Source organism: Tympanuchus pallidicinctus, unplaced genomic scaffold (assembly GCF_026119805.1).
Source record: "Tympanuchus pallidicinctus isolate F22 unplaced genomic scaffold, pur_lepc_1.0 scaffold10, whole genome shotgun sequence".
NCBI classification, from domain to species: Eukaryota; Metazoa; Chordata; class Aves; order Galliformes; family Phasianidae; genus Tympanuchus; species Tympanuchus pallidicinctus.
Genome location: NW_026294619.1, coordinates 16,107,136 through 16,121,640, shown reverse-complemented (window position 1 = coordinate 16,121,640; position 14,505 = coordinate 16,107,136). Strand labels below are relative to the sequence as shown.

At 40.7% G+C, this 14,505-nt stretch overlaps 1 protein-coding gene and 1 long non-coding RNA gene across 4 annotated transcripts in view; one reads left to right on the top strand and one right to left on the bottom strand.

Annotated features, from left to right (window-relative positions):
* GBE1 (1,4-alpha-glucan branching enzyme 1) overlaps positions 1–5,368 on the bottom strand; it is a 151,127-nt gene extending 145,759 nt beyond the window's left edge. For all 3 annotated transcript variants that reach the window (XM_052703678.1, XM_052703685.1, XM_052703694.1), the window contains exon 1: positions 5,232–5,368. In XM_052703678.1, coding sequence (XP_052559638.1) covers positions 5,232–5,332 — 101 coding nt within the window. In that variant the 5' untranslated portion in view covers positions 5,333–5,368. The remainder of the gene's footprint in view (positions 1–5,231) is intronic.
* Positions 4,674–13,933, top strand: LOC128091097 (uncharacterized). Its single transcript, XR_008211236.1, has 2 exons — positions 4,674–5,263; positions 10,549–13,933. It is a non-coding gene; the product is annotated as an uncharacterized LOC128091097 (long non-coding RNA).
* Positions 13,934–14,505: the final 572 nt, after the last annotated feature.

Here is a 14,505-nt window from a genome sequence, read left to right as displayed (position 1 = left end):
CTTGTTTCAGCTGTTAAACCAAATGCCTTTAGGTCAAAGCTGAAGGGCTCACTAAATACAAGTGAAATGATTCCTTTATTTTGTAAGAAAATATGCCCACAAAACTCAGGGCCAATTTCAGATATTTGCAGAAATAAAGAATCGCAGATTTCTATCTGCCCTACCCTGAAACACCACTGGCAATGAAATGATTACGCATGACAAAAAAAACAAAAGGAAGATATATCAGAAGAACAATTCTTCCCATAATCCATCCATTTAACCACAGTAGCCCATTTTCCATGCTGATGACTTGCAAGGACCTATAATCACATTTTAGGTAGCTTCCTTTCACAGAAACACTTAGTTCTTATAGAAGCTCTCAGACTATAAAACAAAAGTGTTTCATAACATTTCCATGTTTCACAGATGCACGCTCATCTATCAAGATTTGGGATATGTCAGTCAAGTAGAAATTTCTGACCCACATACTAGGGCAAGCTGGAACAGTTTAAGCATCCAGTCTCCAATGAAGGGGGTAGAGAGAGCATCTACTTGTGATGTTACTAAATGGTGTTAACTCATGGTTCTGATAGACTTAACCCCCCCCCCCCCCCCCCTCCACACACACACACACACACCTTTCTCACCTCAAAGTAAAAAGAAGCAAAGCCTAGAAGTCAAGCAAAATGAAGAAGGTAACATTTGCAGAACAACTTTTTGTAAAGACCAATTATGTTCACTGAAAGCCCACTCATACAAGAGTCTAAGGCTGTGCTGAAGCCCTACACAGTAAGATGTAGCTTAGTTCATTTTAGACACTTTTTATTTGGAGCTACTTAGAGCAGCAATTAAGCAAGAAATAGTTCTACTTGAGCGTATCTTGCTATCTATAAAGAGCTCTGAATGTAAGAGCAAACAGTACTTGGCAATAAAAATTTTGATGAGGTCACCTGAGAAACAATGCAGAACACTAGTTCAGAGACCACAGACTACTAATGTGGCAGAACATAGCTTGAAAGAAGAATTCAGCAGCATCAGCATACAAATCATAACATCAAGGCTTGCTTAGACTTCAGTGCCAACAACTTTAAGCAATACCCTAGTAGATAACTTTGACAATGCCTGCTTATCAGGACTTAAAGCCCCCTCAAGCACAATGTATCTTCTGCATAAACAAAAGACCAATGATATCAAGAGTGTCTGCAGCAAGTACACCTAAACGGCTGTACGCAAAATTGTGCACAAAATACATCTTATCCTAGCTGTACCACCTATGACTGGCCTCATTTCATCTAACTACTAGCTTGAAAGAATTCAGAGGCAGAACACATTACATAAGCAGAAGACATTCCTTTTAGCAATGACTAAATGACTAATTCACAGCTGGATATTAGGAAAAATGTCTTCTCAGGAATAATGGTGAGGGCATTGGAACAAGCTGCTCAGGGAGGTGATGGAGTCATAGTCTCTGGAGTTGTTCAAGAAAAGGGTAAATGTGGCACTGAGAGATATCGTTAGGGGACATGGTGGTGATGGGTCGGCAGTTGGACTAGAAGAGGTGATTCTAGTCTAACGTTAACAATTCTATGATTCGTGTCTAACTAGATGTGAAAAATTAATATCATCTACGATCATTTCAATTACACAGGTACAATCTTAAAAGTCATGTTAGGCAACTATTTCTGAATCATGGGAGGTGGTTTCTTCTGACCAAAGAAGAAAAAGCTAACCTTACGGAGGTGTGGATGGCAGATGTTAACTTACAGTCCCCAGCTACATAAGGGACAGGTAGAAAGAGAAATGTCAAGAGAAAAGAATGGGTGAAGCTCACTCCCACAGCACACAGAAAGAGAATTGAGACAAAGGACAAAACTGCAGCAAGGGAAATTACAAAGTTAAGACAAAAAAATATTTAGTCAGGGTAGCCAAACACTGGGACAAGCTGCTTAAAGAGGTTGCGAAAATGCACCTTCAAAAACACAGCACAACATGATCCATCACCAGAAATAGCCCTGTTTTGAGTAGGAGAAAAAGCCCATCATTATAAAGTTAACTGTGTGTCTTTTAAAAAGAAAAAGTTATGAAATTTTCCACTAGCAATAATCCAGGCTAAGATGACACTACGGATAAATAGCAGGCAGACTCAAGCCCAAAGGGTGAGTCAACAGCTTGCTGATGTCACAGCCAGGAATAGAGCTCAAATCTTTTCTTCCCCCTCTCTTCTACTGTTAGTAAGCAAGGCAAAGGAAGGACTATTTTTGTGTTCATGCACAAAACACAGTAAAAATAAATAAATAAATAAATAAATAAACAAACAAACCACCACCACATTTGAGAAACAACATGGTGGTGGTTTCGTTTTTGTTTTTTGTTTTTTTTTTTTTTTTTTAATCTTTAATTTTGTCAAAAACTCTAGCTTTTATTTTTCCTCAGTTACACACAGCTGTAAGCCACAAGATTTCCTATCTTTTTTTTTTAATATTGAATTCAACATTATTGTACACTTTATAAAGAAACTTAGACTACTACACAGAAAGTACTCACACACTGTATTTCACCAAGTCTGTTTCCTTTCTTGCTTTCCTAACCTAAGCAAGAAAAGCTTTAGGTATTTCCACTTTCTGCAAGATGCCAAGCACATCTGTTTTGCCCCCTTTGCCACCAACAACTCAAGCCTGTGAGCTGGCAAGTTATCTGTCTTATTGTTGTTTAAACCTTTCAAGTGGAAAATAACACCACTGAGGAGGAGGCAAGGCAGAATCAGCAGCACACGTAGGAAGGCCAGTCAGTTGGTTCACAAGGAACAGTGAACTTCAGCATCTAGGAGTTGAGTTGTATTATGTCTGCACAATTTTCCTATGTTGAAAAGATTGCTATTTCTACAACGCACACTAAGAATTGGCCCTTTCTCCCTAGCTATGACCACAAGGCAAGCAATTAACAGTCGATCACTAATAGTATTGCTTAGCAGTACATACTCCTAGCTGCCTCATCACCACCTTTCCGACTTCATTTGGGATATATCTAATCCACTCATTTCCTCAATAATATGCCCTGCAATTGCAGGATCCAAATTTAAGCAACCACTTAAAATAACTGCTATCCTTTCAGAGGCATAAAAATGTACCATAACTAGGATTCAAGACTATGTGCAACTTCATTCTGTACACACACTTGAAGCTCCAAAGGTAAATACACTTCTGCCTCTAGACAGCTTGCCAGGTTTTATTTTTCTTCACACTTGCACATGAAGGATTAGTTACATGAGCGCAGTACCATTATGTAACTGTATTAACCGTAGTATTAATCCATACAATATGCAACTTGAGAACTGCTCTCAGTTCTAATTCCCATTTCACAAGGGAAAGTCACAGAAAACATGGCACAGACACACATGCCGCCTTCTAACAACCAGTTGAACATATTAGGATTCCTGAGCCTAGAACAAAGATTACAAATCTACACACTGAGCAGGATCTTAAGACACAGCAGAATCGAGCAGAGTTGTTCACCTTTTTCAGCACAAGAATCTGAGAGCAGAGATTTAAACCACTGGAGCTCCAGGACACTCCAAAGAACCAGTTATTTACACAAGCAACAATTAGGCTATGAAACTCCTTCCTCCCCAGCATTCCTGATACAAGAGCTATTGATAAAAAGCACACCTGAAGTTATTATACATGCTACAAATCACAGTTTGTGGAGCTGGGATAAGTATTGCGTGGACACCAACAGACATTTTGGTCTGCCTCCTTTGCCTGGGCATTCTCTCCCATAGCCTGAAGAGTTGGACTAACTGAGCTTTGAGTAAGACATTTTATTTATCACAGGTTGCCACAGAAATTGTTTCTCTTTAAAAAGAAATTACGAGCTTACAGATTTCCACAGTAACTTCATCGTTAAGGAATGGCTTCAGTTCCAGAAGACATTAAGAGAAGAGACATAAAGAATCATCTGAAGTTCTGTGTGAGACAGAGAAACCTAAAAAAATAATACAACAGTTCTACAAACTCACTCTTTCAGCACAACCATGCAAAAACACTGCTCTCCACAATGCACTATTTAGATGGCAGGTGCATCTGGGCTTCTAAACTGTTTTAATGAACAGTTTTGTTTTTGTCTAGTCACACTTCCCACATGCAGGCATCCTGCTAAAATAATCAGGTGCCTTACAGCAATGTTGTAAGAAATCTGCCAGGAATCACTGCTCAAAACACTCCATTATTCAGTCATTAAGTGATTACAGTTGGAGAAAATGCACTATAAGCTAACGTAGCAGTTTACTTACTTTAATTCCATTTTACAAGACCTAGCCATGCCACTACTCTGCCAGAAGCTCACAGGATACCTAGCAGCCCTAAACCAAATATGCTATTCATAACACAGCAAGGAGAAAAAAGAAGAAAAAAAAGCCAAAATAATGATAAAATCTCAAACTGCCTCCCTGCCACATATGCAGAGTTTTCCAGACTTTGAGGACACAGGCCATTAGTATCATACTTTTGATTATTAGGGGACTGCTAACAAAATGGAAGGCATTGAGGTGTAGCAGAGAAAACACAAAATCCCATTTGAAAGCTGACACTGTGAATTTAGTGGCAGCTAAAACAGGACGTGAAAAGGCAATAGGGACACTGGAGGGAGACCTGCACCAGTACGGTGCTCGGTCTGCTGCAAGCCTAACACTGAGCTGGAAGGAAGGAACACACCAGAAAGAAAGAGACTAAGTTTATTTACAAGTTACCACAACTGGACTGCAAGAACGTCTAATTAGCATCAGCGGCCTTACTAACTACGTCCACAACCGTAGAACACATTTCTTCCCCTCCTCCGACGCGCAGGAGCTCGCGAACGAGCCCGCCCCGGCTGCGTGAAGAAGCGCTACCGCTTTCAGGCAGTCCCAAGGGGAACGAGCGAGACGCCAGAAGCCACGCTGCGGCCACCAGAGAGACCACAGGGGACGGGACGGCCGCCCCCATCGCTTGGGGTACCCGTGCAGCGTTCCCTGCCCGTCCCGAGAGGCCACACCGGCTGTAAGGCCCCCACCACCATCAGAGCGGCGCAAATCGCCTCGTCCTCGCCGGGGCCGGAAGCGGAGCCGCGCCGGCGCAGGGACAGCCCACCGCCGCGGGGAGGGGTGCATCCGCCGCCCCCCGCCCGATCCTGCGCCCCCGGAGGCGGGCGGCCGTCGCCTGCCAGCCCGCAACTTATCGCGCAGGTCTAGTCCGCCGCTATGCTGGGGCCTGTACCTGCGTTGGAAGTCCTGCTCGAAGGGGGCCAGGTAGGGGTCCCGCTCCAGCAGCTCCGGTAGCTTAGGCGCCTGCGGGCCTTGCGTGCCGGAGACGGCCATCTTGCCGCCACGGCTCGGTGGCGCCGGGCACGGCCGCTATATACCTCTAGACTGGGGGGGGAAGGGGGGAAGGGGGAGACTGAACGGGGGGGTCTCAGATCGGGGCGGGCGAGGAGCCCACTGCCTCTCACCGCCCGGCGCCGCCCACCGGCGGGGGCAGCCCCGGGACCGGGAGCCGCCCGCCTCCGTTGCCACTCCCCGCCCGCCTTTTGCCTCGCGGCCTTGGGTAGGGTGGGAGGCTGCGGCTGCGGGTGACGACTGCCGGGCTCTCTAAGGGGTACAGGGTGCGAGTGCTGAGAAAGATTCCTTCGCTGCTCGGCGGGGCGCTGGGCAGCTCGCAGCCGAGCGCAGCGGCGCGGCTCTGACGGCATCCGTGAGCTCTTATAAAACGCTGCGTGTGTTTGGCGGAGTGTTGCTTCGCAGGGGCCAGAGGAGGCTTGAACAAAGTAGAGTGAGTTTAGTGGATCCTAAGGCAGCTGTAAATGCTGAATAGCACAGATAGATTACGAAGGACAGATTATCAATCAGCGTGTCTCATTTTTGAATAGGCCTCCAGATATCCAAGGCAACTCTGCCATCCTGACCGTGGCTGTAGGCCAACGTCCAGCAGTAGAGCAATATTGCTTTGTTAATACACGTACTGACAGTGTGTATTTACAGGCTTCTTTTTGAATACTGTTTAGCCACAGGTTATAAACTTTCCAGCACTGGGGTGCTTGACACTGCTTCCACGACTGTCTCCAAGATTTCTGTCCTTGGTTTGTAACTCATCTCCCTTGCCTTGGCTTACTCTGGATTTAGAGTGGCTTCCTATTCTGCTGCCAGGTGATAGCCTATAACAAACTGCAGCAATTATTTATAGCTTCTCCAAAAATTAGCTGAAGTGACAGTTTTCAAAATTATTTGTTTCATCAAATGGTACACATTTAACTATGCTGTATTTCCTTCCTTGCAGCAGTATGCATACAAAAATCCAAGAACTAGGACAAGTGCTGTTCAATATCTTTATCCATGGCATCAACAGTAGGATTGAGTGCACCCTCAGCAAGTTTGCGGAAAATGCTAAGCTGTGTGGTGTGGTCAGCACATCTGAGGGACCAGGATGCCATCTGGAGGGACCTAGACAGGCTTGAGCATTGGATCCAGGTCAACCTCATGAGGTTCAGTGAAGCCGTGTTCAAGGTCTTGCACCTGGATCAAGGCAACCCCCTTTATCAGTACAAGATGGCAGTGAAGGAATGGAAGGCAGCCCTGCAGAAAAGGACTTGGGGGGACTGATGGATGGGAAGCTGGACATGAGCCAGCATTGCGCCCTCACAGCCCAGAAAGCCAACTGTATCAAAAGAACATCAAAAGAAGTGTGGTCAGCTGGTCGAGGGAGGTGATCCTGCCCCTCTACTCTACATTGCTGAGATCTTACCTGGAATAGTGTGACCAGATGTGGAGTCCTCAGTACAAGAGAGACGTGGACCTATTGGAGAGTATCCAGAGGAGGGCCACAGAAATGATCCAGAGAATGGAATACCTCCTCTGTGAGGACAGGCTATGAGAGCTGGAGCTGTTCAGCCTGGAGAAGAGATGCCTCTGGGGAGACCTGAGTGCAGCCTTTCAGTATCTAAAGTGGGGCTGTGAGAAGGGGACAGACACTTTAGCAGGCTCTGCTGTGATAGGACAAGTGGAAATTATTTCAAATTAAAGAGGGGAGACTTAGACTGGATATAAGAAAGAAGGTTTTTACAGTAAGAGTTAAGTTTTTCATAAAAGAGGCACTGGAACTGATTGCACAAAGAGGTCATGGCAGCCCTGTCCCTGGGGACATTCAGGGTTTAGGCTGGATAGGACTCTGAGCAACCTGATCTGATAGGTGCCCCTGTTCGTTACAGGGATTTAGACTAGATGACCTTCAAAGACCCCTTAAATGATTCTAGGATTCTGTGAAATTGTTACCTAATTTGCCCCATCAGAAGGCCTGAGCAGTTTGTGTTTGTTTTGTGAAATAAATGGCATTAAACATCAGAGCTACCTGTCATAACCAGCTTACAATGGGATTTCTTTTTCTTTTTTTTTTCTCCCTCAGTGATTTCTTCAGTCTCCATCAGGACTGAAAACCTGTTACATGCTTCAGAACTGTCTGAGTAGCAGTGATTCCCTTGTCTGTGTTAAACCAAAGTTTAATAACTCTTATCTTATTTCTGACATCATGCTATGCACGCTGTGTTTTCTTTTGCAAACTGTCTCTGCCATTCCCATAGTTAACTGGTGGGGCAAGCTAAAAGGGGAGCAAATCCAGCTGTTAATCAAGAGCCAGTAACTTGTTTTTCACAATAGCTAACATTTTACTTGTACTGCTGTTTGAGGCTTCCAGCTGTAATAGAGACGTTGCCTGCTGCTGAAGAGGAAGGAAGGGGGAAATCCCTGCAGTCTTTGAATATACTACCATAGGAAACAGGAGCTTCATTTTGAGCACAGTCTGTTTGGTTTTCTTAATTATCAGAAAGCTCAACAGGTTCAGAGTGCCATTATTAGCTATTTGACTTAGGCACAAGAGAGGGATTTATAAATTGGCATTAGCAATCTATGTAAACAGTAGAAATATTGCTGTGACTTCTCCAGGGAGCTCCCTGGAGACAGAGACCCTTTCTTAACCTTTGCTTGCAAGATTGTAAGAAGAAATAACACAGTATCCTGACTCGCATCCAAGCATCCTTGAATGTCAGGAAGTTAAATTCTTCAAGTAGCCCCAAGTGCTATATTTAATACCTTATGAATTAGGAAATGGATAACCATTCTATTTGTATCCGTTCATGTTCAAGTTTACAACTGAGGTGTGATTTTATCTGCCTGCTCAAAGACACAAAGGCATATATTACTGCAATCATCTATTCCAACACAATCTGGCTGAGACTCTAAGGCCAAATTTGGCTCTGAGGACATTGCCATTTAGTCTTCTACCTAGAGGCAAAAAGGGCACTCGAAACAATAAAAGTTGTCTCAGTAGATGAATGTTTGTTTGTATATTTGTCTGACATCCATACAAAGATAGCAGCTGCCAGTAGAGATAGGAAGAAGGGGGTGGATGGTAATAACTGCACTTTTGGGGGACAGTAATCAATATAAAAGGAGTGGCATCTGAGGCATGTGTCTGGCACCCAGTTACCACCAAGAACAGAGTATAACAAACCACTTTAAATTAGTCTTTCAAAGGATGTTCATGATTAAGTTGTGTTTACTTTAAAATGTTGCACAGCAGTGCTGTGCAATAACTAGTTACAATTCTTAGAATGGTTTCTGTACAAAGTTCAAAAAGAAATCAAAGTTTTGTACTCCAGAACATTCAAGAACTGACTATTCATGTGGTGCACTACAACAATTTTCATTTTCTCATATTTTGCTTTTACTTGCAAAAGTAGACCGAGATGCTAAACTGTAGGAACAAGATTCTTTCTTTGAAGCACTGGTTCAAATTCTTCCCACTATTGTGGCTCTCAGATCGGCCAGAGACCACCACATGGTGTTATCTGGAGCCTGCAGAGAGACAGACTTGGCAGTTGTTAAGGGTGACGTGTTTTCCTTCCAGTATAGGTATAAAGTGGGTACTGCAAACATCCAATACATTTCTTAATTATCACTAATCTACATGGTCTTTACATGTAGGTCAGACAATGGCAATTGAGATTAAACAAGTTCTTTATCCCTGTCTTTGAGCTTTCCAAGGCTCTGCTGAGATGCAGGAGGAAAAATGGGCAATGTTGTGCAGTTGCTGAATCTCAGCAGCATGTCAGAGTTCATTAATTAAAACATAGTTTTGCAGTTTTTGTAAGGATTCAACTGTTAATTAATTACTTAGGAAGAATAAAGGATATAACCTTGAAAATTACAGCAAACATTCCATGAGTCCATTAGTATATCCTTTAATTAGTTTATGGTTTGGGAGTTTTGTTTTTGTTGGCTTTTTTTCTGTCAATTTGTTTTAAGAAATGTATTATTCATTGAGGTTGTCTTATTAGGTCTTACCTTTGCCCTCCTATGGTATCAGGAGCTTTAAATAACAACACATCTTTAAAGATCAAAAGTAATCTGAAATCTAAACTACTAAAAAGCCAGTTCAGATTGTCAAGTTCCACTAAATGCTCTTGATAGGACTGCTATTTGCACTTAGCATACAGAACCAAAATCATACTCTGGCAGCATGAAAGCTCTAGCTAATGGCTGCTTTTTGCTTTCATGTTACTGAAGTATTGCTGTGATCTGGTGTCCTCATGGAACACCTCCCCTGTGAGGACAGGCTGAGAGAGCTGGGATTGTTCAGACTGGAGAAGAGAAGCCTCTGGGGAAACTTGATAGGAGCTTTTCAGTGTCTAAAGGGGAGCCGTAATAAAGAAGAGGACAGACTTTAGTAGGGTCTGTGGTGACAGGACAAGGAGAAATGGCTTCAAACTAGAAGAGGGGAGATTTAAATTGAACATAAGGAAGAAGTTTTTTACAATAAGGATGGCGAGGCTCTGGTACAGGTTGCTCAAAGATGTGGTGGATGCTCTGTCTTTGGAGACATTCAGGGACCTAATAAGGTCCTTTCCAACTCAAAAGATTCTATGATTCATTACTACTTAGTAGGAATATTTTACTTCATGTTATTACATCACCTCAGTAATACTCCATTTCTTTTTGTTTGTTTTGCTTTTGTTTCATCTCCTTTGTAGCAAACAGATAAACATTTGTACTTTAAATAGTAGTCTTTGCAGTTAAACATATACTTTTTTTTTTTTTTTACCATGGTTTTGAGATCTTAATTACAATCATATATAAGATTAATTTTGAGTTTTCTGAGTTAATGTTATCCTACTTCAGCTGGAATTATGCATTGATGTTTCTCAGTTTCAAATGCCCTTCATTTTTTGGTATCTCTTTTATTTTTTTGTTAATCTCTCAAAATTCTCCCTGGATATTGGATTCTGTCTCCTAATTCCACTCAAGAAACATTTGATCTCTGATTTTAGTTTAACTAACCACTCTGTGAAGATATTTCTCCCATTCTGCATGATCAGCTTCTACAGCAGGGTTCTCATACCAGTTCTGGTTTCCACTACTTTCATATTTCAACGTCTTTGTTAACACTTCATTCTCCTTGTGTCTGCTTAATCAGAATAACCTTCTAAATTGTACAGATCTCAGCTTGTGCCAGTATTCATTCTTTCTGCATTATGTTTTCTTCCCAGGCAACATTCAACCTCGTCATTTTCCAATTGTCCATTGGTTCCATCAGGACAGTAGACATTTCCCAATGGTCAGATTGTAATTTGGAGTCTACACAGGTGAAGTATAAGCCTTTTTGGCTGCAGCTGAGAGGTATGAATGGCCTTTTCCCTTATGTCACTCTTCAGTTAGCAATCCAGTAGAGACGTTGGAGATGCTGTTCCAGTACACTGAATCTTTTCCAGTTTCCTCACTGTATCTGCATGTTTGTGCTAAATTTAACTGCTTTCTTGCTACACTATTTCCTACCAGTGCATATATGCATAGATTGCTTTGCTTTTGCATCTTATCTTGTCATATCCCTTTTGCCACATTTTCTTAAGAAGAATGAGTGTAAATACTGATAAAAATAACGGTGTTACAGCTTCTGAGTCATCTGCTCAGTTTGATATTTTCAAATTTGCTGCTTACTATCTATGATGGCTGATATCTCTTCTCCCCTCATATAGGCTGCTAGCTTATTCCATGTTGTTCTGGTATCTATAGGCCCTAAAACTAAATACACTCCAGGCCATCCATTATAGTTACTTAAATACATCTGTGTATTTAAACATTCAAGGCTTGTCAATTTCTACTATGTTGCCATGCACAAAACATTAAAGAGTCTGACAACTTTTTTCTGCTTCTATTATGTCTCTACTTTCTTTTGGCTTATGACCATCATAGTGGTATAATCATTCAAATTCTGGTCTTCTTTCTTAAGTTCATACAGTGTTATGCATCCACTCATCATAATCAGTTTCTAGATCTTTTGAAAGAATCTGGATCCCAAAGATTTAGTCCCTGCTTAATACTGTTTCCTCACCTCATCTATTTCTTCCAAAAAGTAGAAATGGATAGATCCTAGGTGCAGGGTCCTAGATAATTCCTAGGAGCAGAGTTGGAATGTCCAGCAGGGGACTGGTTTTGTTTTTATCTTTCCTAAGAATCGCAGAATTATAGAATCATGAAGATTGGAAAAGACTACTAAGATCATCTAGTCCAACTGTCAACATCACCATGCCTGCTGAACCATGTCCTCAGAGCCTTGGTTCCCCTGTCAGTGGCCTTGTCCTTTACTAATAAGCCATAAGAAAAACAGTCTCTGTTCAGCTGAGTCATGAGAGGTAGCAAAGACAAAGATCTCTGATCACTTAGGACTATGATCAGAGGCTTTTAAAGCAATCTTTGGGCCTCCATACAATGTCCACCTAGTGCCAATTTGCCAAACTGCCACATTTTCTTTCTCAGATTTTCAGCAGTTGGCATCCACCACAAAGACTGACACCTATCTAAAAGAGATTTGCCCAAAGTGAACTGCAACCAGATCACTGAATGATTTAGCCACTATTTCTCTTCTTTCCTCAGATTATCAGTGATCTTGAGTCACCTGGGCTCAAAATTTATTAGTTATTTATTTGTTATAGTATACAAACTATTTACAGTAAGATGAATGGTAAGATATCTGACAATTCATGGACCAGTGAATGCCCTGAGTCTCTGGAATCTATCTGCTGTTTACTTTGTGTCACCACTTAGTCTTATAACACAGTGTTCTAAGCAAAATTACTGTCACGTATATATTTTTGCTTTAATATCAACCATTTATCAATTTAACTTTTTTTTTTTTAAGATATAATACAGCTCTCTGTATCTGGTCAGTCAGGTCATTAGTAGTCAAATAACAGCCATGGTAGCACACTGTAAATGAGAAATGCTTTAAAAAGTCTTCCATGCCTTTGTCTTCCTCTATTAAAACTTGTTCTCACAGACCACATTGAGATCCTCTGTTATTTTTCTGTTAGTCTTTTTCTGGCTCTTTGACTTTTGCTGTTAAAGCTTTGGTTTATGCAAATAGTGATATTTCTTCACTGATAAGATTGTTATCCAAATTATTAGTAATGTTTGTTTTTTCCCTATTTCCCTGTTTCAGCTGCACATTTAAAATACTGAAATGCTTGTACAGTTCACAAATTATCTATTGCTTCTTGGCCTGTGCAATCTTTCAGCTTTCCTCAGTAACTCTTATGTTGTCTTCTGTTTCAACACTTGCACAAGAAAAATTCACAAAGGATTCCATCCTGGGAGCTGAGTCATTCTCTAAACCAAGAACTGTCATTCTCTGTACATAAAATATTCCTCTGCAGAGCTTAAGGGCAAGTATTACATATGTGATTTTATGTTGATTTTTCTTTGGCTTCTCTTACTTTAAATTGCTTGCATATCTGAATCAGTATACCACATTATTTATCTGTACACACCAAAACTTTCTTTGCATTCATACAATTACATAATGTGTTACATAATGCCAAAATGTTAGTTATTTTTGTGTTCTAATTATTTATTTGATAGTCATTTCAAAAAATACACTTACATTTTCACTTGTTTTGTATTTACACCTAATTCTCTTGAACTTTAACTACTTTCTTCCTATCCAGGAAACCTCCAGTCCTCAAGGAACATGATCTGTACAATCAAATTGTTAGTCCAGTCACACCTCTAAAAGACAGTCATGGTGAATAGCAATCTAGCTTTAGTCATCTGAGATAGCTAACATTTAAAAGAGCTGACTAACAGTGACATGTATTAGACATGGAAAAAACAAGACCGGCTATTTATTTCTTTTCTTTTCTTAGCACTGTAAAGTACCTCACACATTCTTTGTATTTTTAAATAAACATTTTAAATAAAAAAAAAACAAATTCTGTGTTTGTGATTGCCAAAAATAAACGCTTTAGTAGGTTGAAACCACTCTAGCACTATAAGTTATTCCCATTATGACATTCCCTGCTTATGTTAAAATTAATGTGTGGGACTGAAAGAGATTTATAGAAAGATTCCTGAACACCTCTGTTTTGATTTTTATTATACTTCTTGAAATAAAACTTTTCAGCTGATTTCTCCAGCATAATTTCACCTGTTAAAAATTCTCATGTTAGCTCTGATTTTATAAATAATGCCTTTATTAAATCTATAATTTTCAAGCCTACTACGTTTTTATTCCCCTTTCTTTACTTGCTTGCATACTTATCACTCTTTGTTTCAATGTTTTGTTTTGTCCTTTTAATTCTTTGTTTTACAGTAAGTCTTGTTGCACTGCTTTACTTGAAGAATTAGTATCTGCATAGAAGAAAATTGAGCCTCGTGCCAACAGATGAGATAGACTTTATGACTTCTCTATGATCACACCACATATTGATAAAAGCATGTAACTGTGAAGTATGAGATGCAAATGTCAAAATATTTCTTTGTTTTCGTAAGGAGTTGCAAAAGGAGTCATTCCTTTTCTGTACAATGAATTATGGGCATTCAGAACTGTAAAAAAGCCACTCTGCCAAGAATATAAAAATAAATGCCATTTGTTGTTTTTTTGTTTTGATGGGGCATCCACAGCCTCCTTGGGCAACCTGTTCCAGTGCGTCACCACCCTCTGTGTGAAAACCTTTCTTCTAATATCTAACCTAAGCCTCCCCTGTCTCAGTTTAAAACCATTATGTTAGAGAAGATTCAGCAAAGGCTGAAATATCTTTTGTCTTACACTCTAAACCTGGATAGTGAAGAAAATAAAATCGTCAAGAAGATGGTATCTGCATGTAAATAAACTACTGTCATTCATAGACATAAATATGCAGAGGTTATAGCTGTGAGAGCTATTTAAAAATCAGAAGTCAGAATATAGTCATGTTTGGAGGAGTAATACATAAAGAGTTATCCCTCAGGAACATACCCTTCTAAAGTGTAACCAAATAAATAGAATTATTTCACGTGGTGCTGTATAATTGAGATGACTTGGAATTCCCCCTCTTATAACACTTTTCATCTAACTGTTTGGTGTGATGGCGTAAGGTTCAATCTCCTATCACAGGTTAGGAAAGACTTAGTTCTAAGAATTGAACTTAGAATTGAGGGAAGATAGTGAGTCTTCTTTTCCAATCTACATA